This window comes from Helicoverpa zea, chromosome 4 (assembly GCF_022581195.2).
Source record: "Helicoverpa zea isolate HzStark_Cry1AcR chromosome 4, ilHelZeax1.1, whole genome shotgun sequence".
NCBI classification, from domain to species: Eukaryota; Metazoa; Arthropoda; class Insecta; order Lepidoptera; family Noctuidae; genus Helicoverpa; species Helicoverpa zea.
This window is the reverse complement of record NC_061455.1, coordinates 5,269,367-5,287,958: the sequence shown is the minus strand read 5'-3', so window position 1 is coordinate 5,287,958 and position 18,592 is coordinate 5,269,367. Positions and strand designations below refer to the sequence as shown.

At 35.9% G+C, this 18,592-nt stretch overlaps 1 protein-coding gene across 1 annotated transcript; it reads left to right on the top strand.

The window, feature by feature from the left end:
* Positions 1-6,235: 6,235 nt before the first annotated feature.
* LOC124629799 (androgen-dependent TFPI-regulating protein-like) lies at positions 6,236-18,117 on the top strand. Its single transcript, XM_047163363.1, has 4 exons — positions 6,236-6,569; positions 10,833-10,973; positions 13,394-13,614; positions 16,904-18,117. The coding sequence occupies exons 1-4, from the start codon at positions 6,357-6,359 to the stop codon at positions 17,079-17,081; spliced, it is 753 nt and encodes a 250-aa protein (XP_047019319.1). The 5' UTR covers positions 6,236-6,356; the 3' UTR covers positions 17,082-18,117.
* Positions 18,118-18,592: the final 475 nt, after the last annotated feature.

The following is an 18,592-nucleotide window of genomic DNA, read 5'->3' as shown; positions in this document are numbered from 1 at the left end:
AATGCTAGACACAGGGGCTGATTATACTCTTCGGTCTTCTGTATAATCTGCCGCACTGTGTGGATGTGGTCTATGGTGCCGTATCCGCTCCGAAAAGTACTGCATAGATTGAAATCAAATTTTGCATGAATATTACCTGGGAACCGGTTCAACATATAGGATATATATTATCACGCTATCACCTACGGGGGATGAGCAATGAACGATAATTTCTGTTAACGTTTCTGCAACAGCGGGTGCAATAATGACACATATTTGAATGTTGAACTTTGTAAGTTTATCGGCCTATTATCAATCTTTACATAGAAAATAACGCATTTATAAGTAACTTGAGCAAAAACCTGAATTTAAAGAAATGATATCCTAAAATTATAGATGAAGAAAATCATGCAGAAACAGATGTGCCATAAAACAGGTAGTAGGTAAAATATCAATGAAAACAGACTTCACTTTTTGAACTTCCCCACATTCTTAAAAAGTCTACATATGTTGTTCTGACATAATATAAGCTATACCTCTCATAAACATGAATATCCATTGATTTCATCCAATAACAAACATGCATCACACTGAAAGTGCATTGCGAGTCTAAGATTTTATTATTATAAAAAAAACATTGTAATTAATATTCAAACATCCTTAAAAATAAGTTCCTGGTTTTAATATATTACATTATTTTGAATTCACTTACATATAAATAGAAGGTCCTTATTAATATACTTTTTGAGTAATGAAGAATGTAGGCAAAATACGACCGAAAACATTGTGTCACTTCTAAAATTAACATCAATGGGAATAACTACCTGTCACAATACGTCAACAAGATGTCAACAGAAGACAAGAGTTCGTTCGTTATGAAAACGTACAAATTACGCGTCGCAGGCCAGAGACATACTTGCTTTCAACTTCTGATCACAAATCATCTAGCTAAGAATTATATCACAAATACACCGTTTACAATTACGAACAGTCACAGTCAGACCCACGGACTGAGTCAAAAAAAACATCTTTTATATAGCTACGTTTATATCATTTATATTATTCAGTTACTAAGACAGAATTACTATCAAACATGTTTTTGCTAAATGTTCTATTAGTTTTTGCAAACATACATTGCCAACTCTGATCTCATGGAGGTGGCGCCTGGGTGTCACCACTGTGCGGACTGTGCGACCTATCGCACCCGGCCCCGGTTTAAACCATGATCTGAAGCGAGAAGAAATGGGATGACAAAGAATGAGGCGGCGGAGCGACTGAAAATTCCCAACTCTCATCCCAGCCACTGCGGTAAGACACCACGAAAGCCGGATGTCGAGAGACGACTCCCGGCCACCGTAGGCGTGAGCGATTAGTTTTGGGTGGGTCATCGACCTTCCGGCTTCTGGGAGACCCGTTATTTCACGCGCCCCTCAAGGAGATTCAGCAAACCCCTGTGAGGCCCACTAGGGCCAAAGCCTGGCACTCCCTCACGCTGCTCAAACTGATGGCTGAGAATTACGTAACTTTCCAGGATGCCATGCAACGTGTTGCAAATGCCCAGGCCTTTGGGAGCTTGGTAATCCTTTTCTCCACCTTAACTTGAGTTTTGTGGTACATGAACAAATTAGAATAGTAATGAATTAGGTCATCTTCATCACGTATTTACCAACTCTTAATGTTCATCATGCACACCCGCTTCTCTAACTTTATTGAAGGATCACTAAAATTGTTTCAGTTAGTTTAACTACGCTACTATATATAGCCCGTTGTCAAACCTTTTAATATCAATTCTGTAGAAGTGTGAATATCGAATGTGTAATGTATAGAATTTCCGTTTGTGCATTGCACAAAAACCAACGTTATGATTTTCGAGAAGTCAAAAGAGTCGGCCGGCTAAGAATTATATTCATCGTTGGTTAATTGAATACATTTTCAGAAACCACAATAACAGTAGGAACCAAAGCGAATGATCGCTTCATAGAGCTCTGATTTTCTCGAGGCGATCAAGTCAGTTCTGGTCTGTTCGCTCATCAGATCTTTGAAAGCGGTTCGATGATAATATACTGTTGTCCTGTTTACCTACGTGTGACACATAATATGGTATTTAAATGTCCTCCGCAAGAGAGCGAACCTTTGTGCTATTTATAAAGACGAAATTTTACCGTTGTGCAGTAGTGACGCACAGTATACACAGCACTTATGTTTCTTCTGATCTGCTGGCTCCACCAAGAAATGACAATTTGCGAGCGTACATTTTGAAAATCTTGGAAGAACTGCAGGCTTCAAGTGCCAACACACGAATTGGACTTACTCCCTCGGACGTATACTTTACCTGATCGTGAACTAATGCAAACATTTCGGTGGAATTCCAACATAACATAGTGAGTGAGTGCACAGAAAATCACCGAAATACAAGTAGTGAAACTATGCGCTTGCCTGATGACTCAGTCATCATCCACCCAGCTCCTCAATTGTGTGGGTGTTGGCTTCCAGTCAAACCGAATCTTTTTGAGTACCATATTTACTTGGAGTGCCTATCTGATCTCTTCAACCCAGTGAACTAGACACCGCGTTATCCGTAGTAAGTAAAACTGTTTGACAGACTTTCTTTCTGGCTACTGATTTGTCGCAGCTGCTGCAGAAAATGTACAAATGACAACTTTGTCAGACCTTTGTTTTATGTGAGAATTACGTAATAATTTTCCAAATCGGTTGATTAGATCCAGAGATTTCCTCAACGTCACAAACTTTACTTCTTTTGTTTAGAATAAATATAAGGATTTTAAAACTCCAGTGAAATTAAATTCAGCTGTAATGTACTTACTAATAAATTGTCTGGCTTCATCCGATTAAACCACATTTTGATTTCTTAGTTCTTATGAATCTTACACTTACTCATAATCTCAATGACATAACATTACGCTCCAGTTATGAAAAATTATAACGAAGAATCTAAATTATAAGCATTCTAACTCCAGTTACGACTAAATTCCCTTAAATTACTAATTAAAATCTTCTTTAGTACATAATGAGATAGTTAAGTGCATTTGTTTATGAGCGGAATTTTAATTAAGCCTTTTATATTGTCGTTGGTCTTCATAAAAACTGAAAAGTTAATAAGTACTGAACCGAGTACTGAGGAACTATTTTATGAAAACAACTAGGTCAACGGTAGAACATTTTGAAGGAAAGGAGTCGTTCTTCCATTTTTGAGGAGTTTTTAAACTCTCCGAAGTGATAAAATTATAATTAAGTGTAACTAACTAACCTCCCCACTCAGAGACATTAACCGTCTTACCACAAAAACTATTAAACGTCAGTTTATGCCTTGTCTAAAAAAATGTCAAATTATGACGTTGACATACGGTTCATTTTGCAGCCAAAATTTTATTAGACAAGTGTAAAACAGGGGTTAAAGTTTTTGTAGTAAGGCCATTAATGATTACTTAAGTCACTCCTTAGTGACGGAATGTTATACAAATCCTTCACTAAGGAATGGCTTAAGTAACTATTAAATGTCTCTGAGTGGGGAGGTATGTCTGATAACCAGTCTTTCATAGAGATATTGGGTTATCCGGGTTACTGGGTTGATGAAGTCAGATAGGCAGTTGCTTTTTGTAAAACACTGGTGCAAAGCTGCAACCGGTTAAACTGAAAACCGAACACAGTTGGGAAAAGGTTAGGGAGATGATTATCAAGAAACGTATAAAATAACTGGAAGTACTAAGTACATGCATGTTCAAAAGTTCTTTAACTTATAGTAAATTATATTGTCCTTGCACTTGTTTCAATGTGCAAATTAAAAGTTCTTACTTATAAATATGGTTAAAAGCGAGTAGGTACTTAATAACCCGATATAACAAATGTGTATTTAATAAACACTGTATATTTTAATGAAGTAGTTTCACCTATTCCTATGTATTCGATTGAAATGTGATTTCATGTTTGTTATGCTATCAAATTCACCTAACAGAATTAATTACACATTCATAATGTTAATGCAGTATTTGAGAGCATGTTAATATCAAATAATTTAATTAAACAAGCAGCTGTCAGATACAGTTGGATTTGTAACAAACTACGTTAAAAACTGCAGAGCAAATATTAAGTATCAATCAAATATTATACCTATATGTAGGTATGTCTCTTCCAGACCACGGGACTATAGAATCCCGGATTTTTGGGAGGCGAACGTGGGGCCGAAGCCAACACACTGAAGCCCTTTTGAGACAACTTTAATGAAATGGTGACACAAAACCGACGATTATCCCCGTATATACACTATACAAATTAACCGTACAACACTAAAAATATTATTATTTAATGTACTCCAAATGTTTTACATGAAAATTATTTGCATTTTCAACGTAACGACAAAAGCCCTTAGGCACCTTTTGCTTCCCAAGTACATAATCATAACAAAAGCTGTTATATTGCGTTCAGTCCCGCCACCTGTCGACTTCAATATGAACTATCGGCGCAATCTAGGTGCATTGTGTGCCAACCATTCACAGTAATGACACTCGACTATAAGAGCAGGGATTATTGGCTTATATTGCCAATACCTAGGTTGAATACAAGACTGAAGTTTGTTGTGGTACTTCGTAGAGACCTGTCCTACATTGTTGGTCTTCTGGTTTATAAATCAGATAACAATTTTATGGGAAAAATATATTATTTGTTTTGAGATGAAAAAAAAATTAAAGTGATGTTGAAATCTTCATTAAAGGAACTCGTCTGAATATGGTCTTAGGCTAGCTGCAGATTAATTAATAAATTCACTAGAAAAAAAAAGATAATACATGATAATGATCATGAATCAGAATTTTTGTTCATCTCAAGCTCATAAAGAGAGTAGGCATCTATTTTATGCATAATTCATATTAACTTTAACAAATGACGCATATCAAGATATTTTTAAATAAAAAATAATCTCTACGACGCGACGTTCTTTATACACCTCTAATTTTTAGTATTTTTATTCGTAGTTGTACTTCATAAATAACAATAACCAAATATTTTCCTCTACATATCCTTTCGTTGACACGACCATTCGTCCTCGCCCTGCAAAGAACTGGCTTTCTCCTCATGCCGTGCAAAAGAGACAAAAAAACGAAAAGGTCATAACACACAAGTGCAGCTTATTGAGAACCGCTGCCTCAGAACTACGTAAGATATGGTATATTTCACCTGTCTTCTTTTCATTATCAAGTGTGCCTTGACACTAATCAGATAGGATCAATGGAAGCTTAAAAGATCTCACATGCAGTTTATTTTTGAGAGCATTGGTATTTTATACTTGATCTTGTTAAGGATTTTTGTATACAGTATACTGCTCTCGGTTAATTGGCAAAAATCAAATAAATACAGATGGAAGAGTTCTTGGTTCTAGTAAGAAGGACGAGGGAGAAAAAAGATCCTATTCAATAAACGATTCACCCTTTATTTTTTGTAACAGTACCTTTTGGGACGCAGCTATAACATAATGTCTCTTAAGATGCAACAACTTACAAAGCGACCAATTACTAAGCATTTCCACTAGTTAATCAAATAGTATTACAGATACATCAGTAATGAGGATACAATGGTGCCTAATTAATTGCCAGTTATTACCCATTATTATCTGCCACGGTAAGGACTATCAACAGTTAACGTAGGTCAACAATGTACTTGACTATCAGCAGGTCGTTCTAATTAAGGCATTGTTACACAAAATACATGCTATACCTAGATGATTACTTCTAAGCTACTGCCTTTTCCCAACTATTAATTAATTATTAATGTTCAATCCTTCTCCGTGTGAGAGGAGGCCTGTGCCCAGCAGTGGGACGATAAAAAGGCTGTAACTTGTTTCCCAACTATGTTGGGCTCGGCTTCCAGTGTAACTGGATGGAAACAATACTCGTTGGTAAAATGTTTAAGCTAAACATCTCAACAGCCCCTAGCACCTGCAAGTTAGACTTAACGTAATCAATACAATAATAACGTAAGGCAATCAATAAATCAGGATTCGTTGTAGCAGTAATAACTTCCCTGTCCCATGAGTCATATGTAATATACACCGATTATTTAACTACTGTTTCTGCATCGTGGACAGTGAAGTTATGCATATACTCATCAAGGTTCCAAATTTTTGTCCACGCTAAATAACAAGTGTTTACGGCTATCGACGTGTAAACACACTCCTTATACATACCGATTTATAGCTACGTCTCATCCATTAAACTTGACTTAAAATACAAGTACCTACAAACAGTACATTGGTATCATTTAAAGTTCGAATACGCGCGCACTGACCGCTGCGTACGAGCGTCCATTTAATTTTTTTCATATTTTTGAACGACATTCTAAATTCAAGTGTGTTATTTTTTTTAATCATGTTGAGTTTAGACTCTCCTATTTTGGGGACTGGGTTCATGAAAGAAAGTAAAACATTGTTAAAAGTGAGATTGTGGTTTTATGCGTTCTCGTATGTGCATTTAGTCACAGTTGCCACTTCGCTGTTGACTATTGACTTTGGTGCTCATGATGATCCGGATATCCAGATGTACCAGAAGATCAGGTTTAAACTGATCACCGCTTGGTTTAATGTGAGTAACAGTGCATTTTTTGTGACCCAATAAAAAATATAGAAGATAAATTATCTGCACAATTCAAAACTTGTGGTAAAACACCCTGCTTAATAATTTATTTCTTACTTGTAAAAGTTTGCAAGTGTATTGAAAAAGTTTAAACTTTTTAAAGGAGATGGCCAAATTTTCATAGAAAAAAAACCCAGAATCGACAGCAATGAAATGGTTACCAATAGGTTCTTTATGATAGACCTTTGATGGTGCCAAAAAATCCAGACTGAAATCCATGGGGTATAGGAGCTATTTCATATTATCGCAAAAATAGATTATGTTGAATATATGTTGATTTTAAAGATTATTAACATCAAGGGACATAAAAAAGCAAAGTAAACTAACATTATACAAGCCACTAGTAATAACCCCATAGTTTCAGAGTTGGCCTGGTGATTAAAAGGTCTTGTATTTAACCACTCCAGATACGATTAAGCACCGACCTTACCTACTTGGAGAGGTTTCGCAGTTCCATGCAACCTTCACAACTGGCTATGAAATGTTTTTGGAGAAATTGTCTTTGAAAATCGCGCCATGTGACATTGTCAAATATAACAAATGACTTAGCAATGTAATCTACGTAAATCTACGAAAGACTAGGCAGTATGGTCGAAAGACTTTAGCCTGCCCTATGGGCAAAAAAAAAAAAAAAAAAATTAGCAATGTAAAACGGTCCAATCACGAGTCTGCATTCAACTTCTAACGAACATCAAACAGTAAAAGTAAACTTTTTTGTGAACTAAAATCTTGATCGAAAAAACGTTATAAAAAGAGAACCCCATGGTTTTTAGATGATTTGAAATACTTTTTAAAATCCACAAATTATACTGAATCCAATCATACATATGAAGTTCCTGTCGACTCTGGGTGTTTTTTTGGCCATCTCCTTTATTTACAAAACATAAAAGCATCGCTCCTTTACATAATACAAATTGATCTTTAATTACTGTCAAACTTATTGTTAGCCAAAAATACAGTCGCCAACAAAGGTGTTGTCGCATAACTTAAATCCAAACTACAATTTGAAACGTCAACTTACGTTCTAAAACTCTTTGGTCAGTACAGACTATATTTGGTCCTATTGTGTGTTTATTATGTTTCATTCACAATCGTAGTCCGGTGGATTCAAGCGACAAGATTGCGACAAGTCGAGCGAATAATTTCTGCAAGTATTAAGTAACTTTTGGACTTGACCTTCCTTACATATTAAAACTGACGAAACTACAAACAAAACAAGAGAAGGGCTTTATTTTTGGATAAATTAATTACGCAAGTTAGTCAAAACAATTTTGAAAATTCAATGTTTTTTTTTTTTCTTAATTTTGAATAGGTGTTTGTAACTAAGTACCTCTATAGTGCAGAGGACGTAAGCATGACCGTGTAACGTAAGGTCTTAGGGTTGTTTACCGGACTGGTTAAGTGTGTAAACAAACAAATTTATATAAGTACCTAGTACTTGAAGTGGACAAACATTCAAATTTTTAATATCTTATGGCAGCTAGACCGCAAGCCGCTTCTTAGTGCTGGCATTCTATAGATCTTTAGGTAAGAAAATCTGTTGACAAATTAATAAGAGCAGCTTATAGCAGACACCAGCAGAATCTACACTGATAATATAAAATATTGTATTAAAAAAAAACTTCTGGGAAACACCAATCAGATTCGCATTGCTATATAAAAGTTATCCCAATGCCAATTTATTGCGGGAGATAAGCAAAAAGCTATTCCCGCGGACCAATAGCATTTTACAAAATATTTTTTTCATGAGGGAGTTTAAAAAAAATATTTTTCTCACTGTATCGGAAATAACTGTGGACAATTTTACAGTAACAGTAGATTTTTTTGTTATTTATTTGAATGCAGTAGGTCAATTTGAGTAATTTAGAATATTTAAAAACCTTGTTCTGAAACAATTTCAAATAATGATTGTTATCGTAGTACAAAAATAAATGGATTTTTCTGCAGGTGCAAGATGCACTTGAAACAAAACAAGATCAAAAAGGAAACAAAACTTGACTGAAATGACTTCAACGAAGTTGTTGTTTTGATAAGATTTTTCATTATTTTTTGTGAGTTGTGACGCTATGGTAACCTGCACCAGAAAAATAAGTTATCATCAAAATCATTTTAGGCAATTTTTTATGTTACTTACGACACTAATAAAACCTAAACAAGTGTTAATCAATGGACAAACAAGAATAATTTCATTTTAAACGGAAATATTCCGAATACGACTTTACATAAAACTATTATTAGCCCTGTACTTAAACGATGATTATAGTGTGAATGTAAGTCAATATTTAACGGAGCATTTAACACGTAAATATGAGAAGCCATTTCCCAGATTAAATTATACAAACACATATTGTGTTCACCAATACTTATTTCTTATAGCTAGAATTACAGATTGTCATTTTAGAAAGAATATTTTATCATTAATTCATTAAATATTAAGTATTGCTCCTTTACTAAAGGAAGTGCTTTTAGAACGTTATATTTTATACTTCAAAATAAACTTATCGTGCACCAAAGTTCGTAAAATAAAACCGATTATAGTGGCAGCCCCTCCCCCATTTGAAAACTCCCCACTTTCCTTCTGTCAAAGTTTTTAGAGATTTAAGCCTTCAACGTCCTGAACGTTACAGCAAATGACGGCAGGGAACAAGGCTTTATTTAATAACTTGAGGAACAAAATGGCTTCTTTCCTTTGTAGAATTAACAGGAGTGGCCGAGAAATTTGAACTTTACAACACTATAATTATTACGCGATCTCATCTCATCTGCCTAGCCTTTTCCTTTGAATACCACTGCTTACACATGGAGTGACTGCCAATCTGAACTCGTCAACCCAGTTAGCTGGATTACGTACCTACCTTTTAGCTTCTGAAAACGACAGAATAATATTTTGCGAATTTCTTTACATTTTTTATAATCATAATATAAGGGCGGTCTCAACACTCAATACTCCAAAAAGATTAAGTAGCGAGCATCCTAAAACATCATAAACACTTTTAAAAAGTACAAATTGATGTAAAAAATGGAAATATCCTTAAGTGTTAAAAAATAAACCGGGCGGTCAAATATTGATTAAGTATTTCCAAGCGATTGTTGATTCAGAACATCATGACAATTGTTTAAAACAAATAACCAAGTTGTGTCGGTACACTTTGGGTTCCGTCCCTGTGTACGTAACAATTGACCTTCAGTCAGTTTACTTAGCCTGAGTAAGCCCAGAGTACCGATATACCTTGTCTAGGTATCAATTAACTAATAAAACACTCTAACTTTTACTGCTATTGCCGACCTCTCTGTACTAGGGGTCGGTTCGTAATTTGTTCCATAAAAACATTATCTTCTTGGCAGTCGGATAAATATAAACAGGATTTTTTTCTAACAAACAGTCGATAAATAGTTTTAAAGCATGTTAAACTTTTTACAGTTAAAATTATGTTGTAATTTAAAAACATTCCACGCGTTTCTATTGTTTTAAGTTATTTTCATTTGATATATTCAAATTCTGAACAATACAACAATCCTGATATTAATTTTAAAATATGGTTTTCATAAATTGTGATTAAACACACCATTATCGAGACTGGTTCCTTTCGCCTCATATATTATTCTAATTTCGTCGAAATCTGTAATAAACTCATTTGAGTGGCCTCTTATTTTAACAAGCAATAGCTTTTATTTCTAACAATACATGTGGGTGTACGCAGGGTTTTCACATTCAGAAAAACAAAACAATGCATGATTGAAGATTTTGTGCAGTCGTCACAGTGAATAATCTCGCATTTTATTATTTAACAAAAAAATATCATTTAATCCAAAACAAGCAGTATATAATAATATAGATTATACATCCTAAAATAATTAGGATGTATAATCTATCTAATTGCAAAAGAAAAATGAGCAAAGAAACAACGTGCGCTTTTCATCGCGGCAAGCGAAACATGTGGCTGGTACCACATCACTATTCCTCAGGATCCCGCAGATTAAAATCCCATTAAAACCCGTCCGGTATTGTTTACGTGACGTGCGTGCAAATCAACAAAAAATATTATTTCTCGGCGTTCATCCCTTACATATTTTGCTACAGAACATTTTCACCGAAGTTTTCAATGTAACAAGACCCTCACGTGTTGTTATTTTGAGAAAATCTTAGAATTTTTTATACATGGTAATGTTTGTGTTCGAAGAAATTAATTAGAATGTAATGTTTTGTTTCAGCTCTTCACTTTGGTATATTTTCCGATATGCTTCTACTGTGATTGGAGGGAACTTAGGGGCGAACATGAGAGGAGCCATGTGAAACTTCTGAATCAAGTTAGATACTTGTGCTTCACAAGCATCCTTCTGCCGACCACTGCGGTAAGTTTGAGCATACAAATTGCCATTAAGCGGTCCTGTAAACAATTATAACGATACGGTCGAATTCAAAAGCGTTTATCGAGATTTTATTTTACAACAAAAATAATGTTTTTATTGCAAGAAGTCAAAAAGATAAAACAATAATTACTTAGAGCTTGATCATTATCATATCTTTTTGTGTCAGACAATTGTTTGAGAATCAGATGATAGGATAAGGTTAATACATTTAGGAAATAAACACGTTAAAAGATCCTAAGTTATGTTTTGTTTTTGGTCGTTTCAGATCATATTATTCCATCTAGCGCCAGCACTAAATATTCTCATTCTCATTCTCATACATATTTACCACTAAATATATTACGTATTTACATTAATATTCAGTCTTTATCGAATTGAAACGATTGAGAGATAGAATATTATGTGTTAATATGTTTAGCGGTAATTGTATTTAGTGAGCACTGGTGTAAGCCACCCTTAATTTTATTTAGATAAAATGTAATTATTCTCACAGTCTAATGTCCCGTCATAAAAAATAACCTACTTACTACCTACCTACTGCTTTGCTATTTTTTCTACTGCAATTTATTCTACTACTAATAATAATCTTTGTTGTCTCTAAAAAAAAATGCTAATGAGTAGGTAAAAAATCTTAATTATTATCTACTCTTCACTTGATTTTCCTAGCTTAGTAACTATTACTTCCTTCCTTGATCCGGTTTTTTCAATTTTACTATAAAGAAGTGTGTTGTTCATGGAAGTTATTAAATAAGTAGCTGCAGTCAAATAACAGCTTTTTATTCAATAAACTTCAAAATAGACTGAAAAATTAATACAGCCTTAAATTAAAAATAAATTAGACGTCGTTTTTATAGTTATTAAACTAAAAAAGGCTTACATTTTGGCCTTATAGTTGTCAAAAACTGTGGAAGATTTTAAGAGATGTCATCAGATCGCAATTATTAATTATTTACAATGTCATATCCTTGGCTTGTTTGGAAACGACCTGAAAAAGATGCAATTAACTTTGAAGATGCAGAATCGAGTAAAATTAAAGTAACATATTATTATCCAATTTAAAATTGTAATGTCGTTGTTGACGACTGTACTTCTTCAAGTAGGCATTGTGTATCCAGTTAATATGAAACCTTCATGATCGATGATTGGCGCTCATTTTTAACTGGGCTGTCATAATTAAAAAAAGTAAGTCATTCTGGAAAATTACGAAATAATAATAATAATGGCGTCCACGGCCAATTTTGCGGCTGCTCTCATTTAAGGAGATTAGCCAGCTGCACAGGACATAATTATGGTGCACAAGCATTTGCGCAGACAGGTGCGCTCCCTATTCCTTCACTCTCATGACCCTATGGGTCCGGACCGGAAAGAGATCAGACGCAGGACCGACATTTATGGGCTCTCCGATGCACGGGCTGCTTTGTGAAAGGTTAAGAAAACCCACAAAGCGATTTCGGCCCGACCCGGGAATCGAACCCAAGACCTCGAGTACAGCAGCCGCGCTCGCGACCACTCGAACAACGAGGCAGTCAAATTACGAAATATAAATCAGTAATTAAATATTAAAACTAAATTGAGCGATACTGTAGCATAATTACAAAAGGTTGAAATGGCCATAATACCTGTTTGTATGTTTGCTGTGAATCAACATGCCCATTAAGGAGACATATAATGTAGTCATTATAAGACTTCGTGTCTCGTGTAAGTCTAACCTTGACACTTATTAATTGACCCAAATATCATAATTTCTTAAAAAGAAAAAAATATTAACATATTTTTTCAATAGTCTCTTCTAATAAAAATATGTTTATTTTCCTTGATCATTAAAACATTTAATAACAATAAATTCTTCAAAGCAAATTGATCTTCTGATACATTTACAAATCCTAAATAGGTTAGAAAGACAGAAGATGCATCTCATAAAGAACCATAGGGCTGATAATGACTGATAGAGCCCACAAGCCCAGGACACAAGGAATTCTAATAAATTATACAGTTTTGCTGCTATGTAAATATCCAAAAAGCCAGCACACTAGGTAGGTACACTTGATAGGCCAAATAGGGCGTAAAAGACCACACTACAAATACAAAATACAAAAATCTTTATTTCTTTGACAAAATTTTCTTAAATTAGTTGCTGGAGACTCCTTTTAAGCATAATACTACTATATAATAGACCAGATAGGGTATTGTCACCATATGGCAGCCCGCTCACGTCAGACATTTTGTAGGACAGACAATCGGCCGATTTTTTGTAGGATAATCTGACAAAGATTTTCTGACCGACCTATGATTTACTTACGACTTATATGAGTGTTTACTTTTCTCCTACAAAAAATCAGTCACCGACTGTCTGCCGTGGCCGTGCAGCCTATTCAGTGATTTTAGAGATTCATTTGTTTCAGTTCGGAGACATCCTTTTCTGGCGAGTATGGAATTCTCATCGAGAGCTGATAGCACCGCCTAGTATCCACAAAATAGTGCCTTTTTGGTCCCAGCACTGCATGCATACGGTCTCGTTAGTGGTCGTGTTAATGGACCTAGTACTGGTAAAGAGAGAGAGGCCGAAGAGTAATGCGTTGAACATCGGGATTTTGACGTGCTTCCTCGTCGCTTATATTGTGGTGTAAGTATTTGTTTTATTAAAAAAACTACATTTTTATAACAAGTACCTGTAGTTATATATATAGTAATAAATAACTTGAGTAAAAAGCTCTAAAACGTTACAAAATCTCTGATTTTGATCGTCCTTGAAATAAAATAAGAGCTTACAAATTTTGCCACCTGCAAAGGACTTTCGACGTTTATGTTTGTACTTAGTTTTGCCTAGATATATCAATTAAAGAAGAAAACTATCTTTTCAAGATAAGCTACTTATTGAGCGTCCTACATTACTTATATTATAAGAGTTCGTAAATACTGACGCACGTAAAAGATACATCAGTATTTTCCATTCTACAACGATACTTCCATCTATTGTTCTCATTTTCGCTAAATAAAATTATTTTTCAAAAATAGGTATTTAAATTGTTACAAAACTTGAGCGACTTTTAAAATGTACGAAACAATATAATTATTATCATACATGCACTTACAAATGCGTACAAACTTCGATTCCAACATTGCCAAACTATAGTAGAGCTAAAATTGTTGAAACAAATTAATCATTAACCGCATCTTTTCTCATTGTAAGTGTAGGTTATCAATCTAACCAGATGTTACCAAGTATAGAAATATTCTGCACGCGCTTGCCAGCTGGCTTTAAGAACCCAATTTCTAGAGTATTGGCTTCCAAGATCACAAAATATGCAGTAGAAATATCTACTTAATTCTACCTAACATTTTAATTAATGTGGAAATAGTAGGTATATCCAACCCGCATTGAGCAAGCGTGGCAATTAACTCTGAATCCTTTTCTGTATGAGAGGAGGTCCTTGTCCAGCAGTGGGAAGATAAATAGGCTTATCATGATGGGAATATTTATGGTGTACCTATTTGTATACGTCTCAAGTAGGTAATAAAACGCATTTTCTATATCTTATCATAATTTCATCCTCCGAGCCTTTTCCCAACTGTTTCAGGGTCGGCTAAAAGTCTAACAGGAAGCAGCTGATTACTAGTGCTTTACAAGGAGCGACTGCCTATCTGACCTCCTCAACCCCAACCCAGTTACCTGGGCAACTTAATACCCCTTTTTTTTTCCGACGTCAAAAATCATCAAATGACCCCTCCCGCTGTGGGTTAGCAGCGGTGAGGGAGTATCAGACTCTTACTGACTAAAAACCGTCGTGTTCCGTTATAGGCCTTTTATGTACCAGGGCCGCGGTATCTCTTTCGAACAACCCGCAGCCCCGGCAGGCCCTGGCCCTGCTGGGCCCCGCTGGGGTTGCTGACATCTCTTTGAGGAGCGCGTGGAACAACGCACGCCGTCGACACGGGTCTGTCGTCTAAGTAGACAGAGGGACGATGAGCCACCCGAACTCACCGCCCACAGACCCACGCCTACGGTGGCCGGGAGTCATCTCGCGACACCCGGCGCCCATGGTGTCTACCTGGTCCAGAGCGGCGGCCGCGATGAGAGGTGCGAACTCTTTCTCGTTCCGCCTCCTCCTTCTCGAGCATGACCGCTTCGCAGAAGGAGGCGACGGCATCCCATTCCCTCTCGCCCCGGACCATGGCCTGAACCAGGGCCGGACGCGAGAGGTCGCCACCGCCCAAAGCCTCGACGAGGACCCGGCGTTGCCCTTCCCAAGCGGGGCACACCTGGACTGTGTGGTCCACCGTGTCCTCGGGGCTGTCCGCACAATGGTGACACCCGGGCACCTCCTCACGACCGATTCGGTGCAGGTACCTCCCGAAACAACCGTGTCCGGTGAGGACCTGCGTCATGCGGTACGTGAGGGCGCCGTGACTCCTCCCGAGCCACTCCTCAAAGAGGGGACTTACCGCCACGATGGTGGCGTGCCCTAACTTAATACCCCTTGGTTAGACTCTTCTATACCTAATATTAAACGATTAGAAATAACTATAATTTTACAGCCTTTCTCAAGACTTAAGATTTTACCACATAAGTAGAATATTTTGGTAGTGGCAAGGGCGACGGTCAAGCGGTTTGTAACGTGAACGTTTGTATTCAATATTGCGAAGATTCGCGGTTTTGCGGTGAACTACAGTTCAAACTCAGGGTTTGTTTACATGGATCATTTCGCTAGAATGAGCTCAATATTACTACCAGAAATTATAATTACCAGAAAACTGATGTTAAGCTGATCCAATAATGGGTTTGCTTTCATAGCGATAAAACAGATAGAATAACTTAACGCACATAATTAAAAAGTAACTTATATACAAGGTGTTGATTTGCATTTGTGCCATACTTCAGGAGGAGGAGATGAAATACGTAAATAAATCTATTTTAATTACAATAGACGGGAAATAGCTAATATGCACTGCTTTTTTTGTCATTGTAATATCGTAGTATTTCAGAAGTAATCCAATTTTATGAATGAAATTTATGAATAATCGTTGCGTATGCTTTGTGTTTGCGTTTGTGTGAGGGCGCAGCACGGTTTTAAGGCCAGTAACACACGCGCCAAGTTTAAATACGGCTAGATGACATTGACGGAATTCCGAAAAAAAAAATTACGTACCAATTTTTTTGTTGATTTATGTCGAGAATCATTAGCATAATTACGTCCTTGACTATGGCACGGATGCAAATCAACAGCTTGTATATAATTTTGATATGTATATGTATAAGCTACGTTACTTCCAAGGTTCATCAAAATCCCTTCAGCAGATTTTGCATGACAAAGTATCAAACTTACGTGCATATTAATCCTTACATACTTCCTCAGTTATTTATTACTAGCTGGTGCCCGCGACTTCGTCTGCGCAGGTTTAGTATTTCGAACAATATGTTTACAAATTGTAGCCTATGTGTTATTCTGATGTATAAGCTATATTATTGTAAAGTTTCATTAAAATCCATTCAGTAGTTTTTGCGTGAAAGAGTAACAAACTTCCATACATCCATACATACAAACTTTCGCGTTTATAATATTAGTAGGATATTCAGTAAGCTAAACATTTTATCCTAACTAATATTATAAATACGAAAGTAACTCTGTCTGTCTGTCTGTCTGTCTGTCTGTCTGTCTGTCTGTCTGTCCTTTCTTCACGCCTAAACTACAGAACTGATTTGTTTGAAATTTGGTACAGACATAGTTTGGAACTTGAGAAAGGACATAGGATAGTTTTTACCAAAAAAATTGAAAAATAAATTTTATTCCGGACGTACAGCGCCATCTATTGGTCAAACCTAAAATCTGCCGAAAGTCACTATTCCACGCGAACAAAGTCGCGGGCAAAAGCTAGTAAACTTATAAAATTTAAACTCACTGTAAATATTTCAGGTGCGTCCAAAGTTTCCTGAAAGGTGAATACGTTTATCCTGGCCTCAAGCTGTTCACAGGACTTAAGTTCCCTGTGCTCGTAACTTATGTGTTCGTAGAAAATCTCTTCTACTACACCAGTCAATGGTTTATCGTCGACATGGTATGGGGCCAAGGAAATATGAAAAAAGTTATATGAAAAATCTAGTTTTTAATTAATATTAAGTAGTACTACAGTTTGTGGCCATATAAGTTTGCTATCCTAAAGTTAACCATTTGACTCTTTGAGCTTTCGTATACAAGTATATCGAAAAGCATTGCTTAATGAAAAGCTAAAACACTGCTATAGATAAAAGCACAATGCAAAACTTGTGTGGATATTATCTTTCTAAAGATGTATTTATTTATTTATTGATTACTTTTTGCACAATGCACCACAGCGAACTTAAAGCCTTAGGCTTTTTCTAGCAGTCTACTTTTCGGTGGTGAAGAAATAGCAGTGGTAGATGCACAGCTTTTTTGATAATCATGGATAACAACAAATACAGATAACATACATTCATAATATTATTTTTGACGGGTAAGTATTTGATATGTAGAAAAAGTTTCTGACATATGTGGACAAAGACATGTTATGAGTTAGATGAATGGTAAACTTCAGAATTGCAAACTTATGTGGCGCGAACCATACCGCTATATATTTGGTAAAGGATTTTTGCTAATGTTAGAGGTTCAGTTAATGTATTCAAGCATAATTTTACATGGTATGACGACGGTTGAAGGAAGTTGATTGAACGAATTCTAAGCTACGTTAGATGAGAAATCTTGATTAAAATAATTAGTTTTCGTCATTGTTATGAAAACAGGAATATAATTACAAAATTATTTGGTAATGTTTTACTTTTCATTGTTTGAAATAAAATATTTTGGCTAATTATTATATTACTGATAGCTATGTCAGCCCTAATATGTGTTTTCGAAATGTATTGAATACATAACTTGTAATATTGAATTCTCCTGGCGAGACATTAAACGTGATATTAATATAATATAATTTAATGATTCCCACTAACAATTTCCAATTATTATAGGTACCTACCACGATTTAAAAGAATCTTATGTTAAAAACCTTTTTTAATGAAATTCCTTTGTATTTATTCTGTTTATATAACAATATTTCATTTAATATATATTGAACCTTGCAGTGGAGAGGTAAATAAATAAACCGAATTTAATTTAGCTGTGTTTTATTTACCTATTGATGTATTTTTGGTTACAGTAATTTTGGAAACAAAGCTGTTTACCGAAAACCGTAATGACTGTTAATAAAAGTATTTTTTAAAGGTAGTGACCGTCGATCTGTTAATACTTGCTGTGGGTTCCACTGCCTCGTTGGTCTAGCTGTCGCAAGTGCGGCTGCTAAGCATGAGGTCTCGGGTTCGATTCCCGAGTCGGGCCGAAATCGCTTTGTGGGTTTTAGAAGACTTTCAAAAAGCAGCCCGGAGCCTGGAAGCTGGTGATTGATACACCCGTGCATCGGAGAGCACGTAAATGTCGGTCCTGCGCCTGATCTCTCTCCGGTCGTGTCGGATTACCGTCCCATCGGGCTATGAGAGTTAAGGAATAGTGAGTGCACCTGTGTCTGCGCAAATGCTCGTGCACTATAATATGTCCTGCGTAGTTGGCTAATCTCCTTACATGAGAACAGCC